The 281-nt window shown below is 70.5% G+C and overlaps 1 protein-coding gene across 1 annotated transcript in view; it reads left to right on the top strand.

The window, feature by feature from the left end:
* The window catches only part of LOC104083917 (alpha-N-acetylgalactosaminide alpha-2,6-sialyltransferase 2-like), a gene marked incomplete at its 5' end in the record, with an annotated part of 2,049 nt that extends 1,836 nt beyond the window's left edge, over positions 1–213 (top strand). Inside the window, one exon of the mRNA XM_009587584.1 lies at positions 44–213. Coding sequence (XP_009585879.1) covers positions 44–213 — 170 coding nt within the window. The remainder of the gene's footprint in view (positions 1–43) is intronic.
* Positions 214–281: the final 68 nt, after the last annotated feature.

Raw genomic sequence — 281 nt, 5'->3', positions numbered from 1 at the left:
ACCACCTTTTCCCGCTGACCGGCCCCATCCTGCTCCGTTCCAGCGGTGGGCAGCACCCTCCGGCTCCTCAACGCCTCCGCCAACAGGCACCTCTTCGACAGGGACGCCTTCCCGGGGGGCTGTGTCCGCTGCGCCGTGGTGGGCAATGGCGGCATCCTCAACGGCTCGCGGCAGGGCAAGGCGATCGATGCTCACGACCTGGTCTTCAGGTGAGGATGGGTCCTGGGCAGGATGGGGCCATGGGGGCTGGGAAGTGGCTGGGGCGGGGGGTGCGGCGCGCC

This window comes from Fulmarus glacialis, unplaced genomic scaffold (assembly GCF_000690835.1).
Source record: "Fulmarus glacialis isolate BGI_N327 unplaced genomic scaffold, ASM69083v1 scaffold27051, whole genome shotgun sequence".
In the NCBI taxonomy this organism is placed as follows: domain Eukaryota; kingdom Metazoa; phylum Chordata; class Aves; order Procellariiformes; family Procellariidae; genus Fulmarus; species Fulmarus glacialis.
The sequence above is the reverse complement of the archived record's forward strand: the minus strand, read 5'-3'. Positions and strand labels throughout refer to the sequence as shown.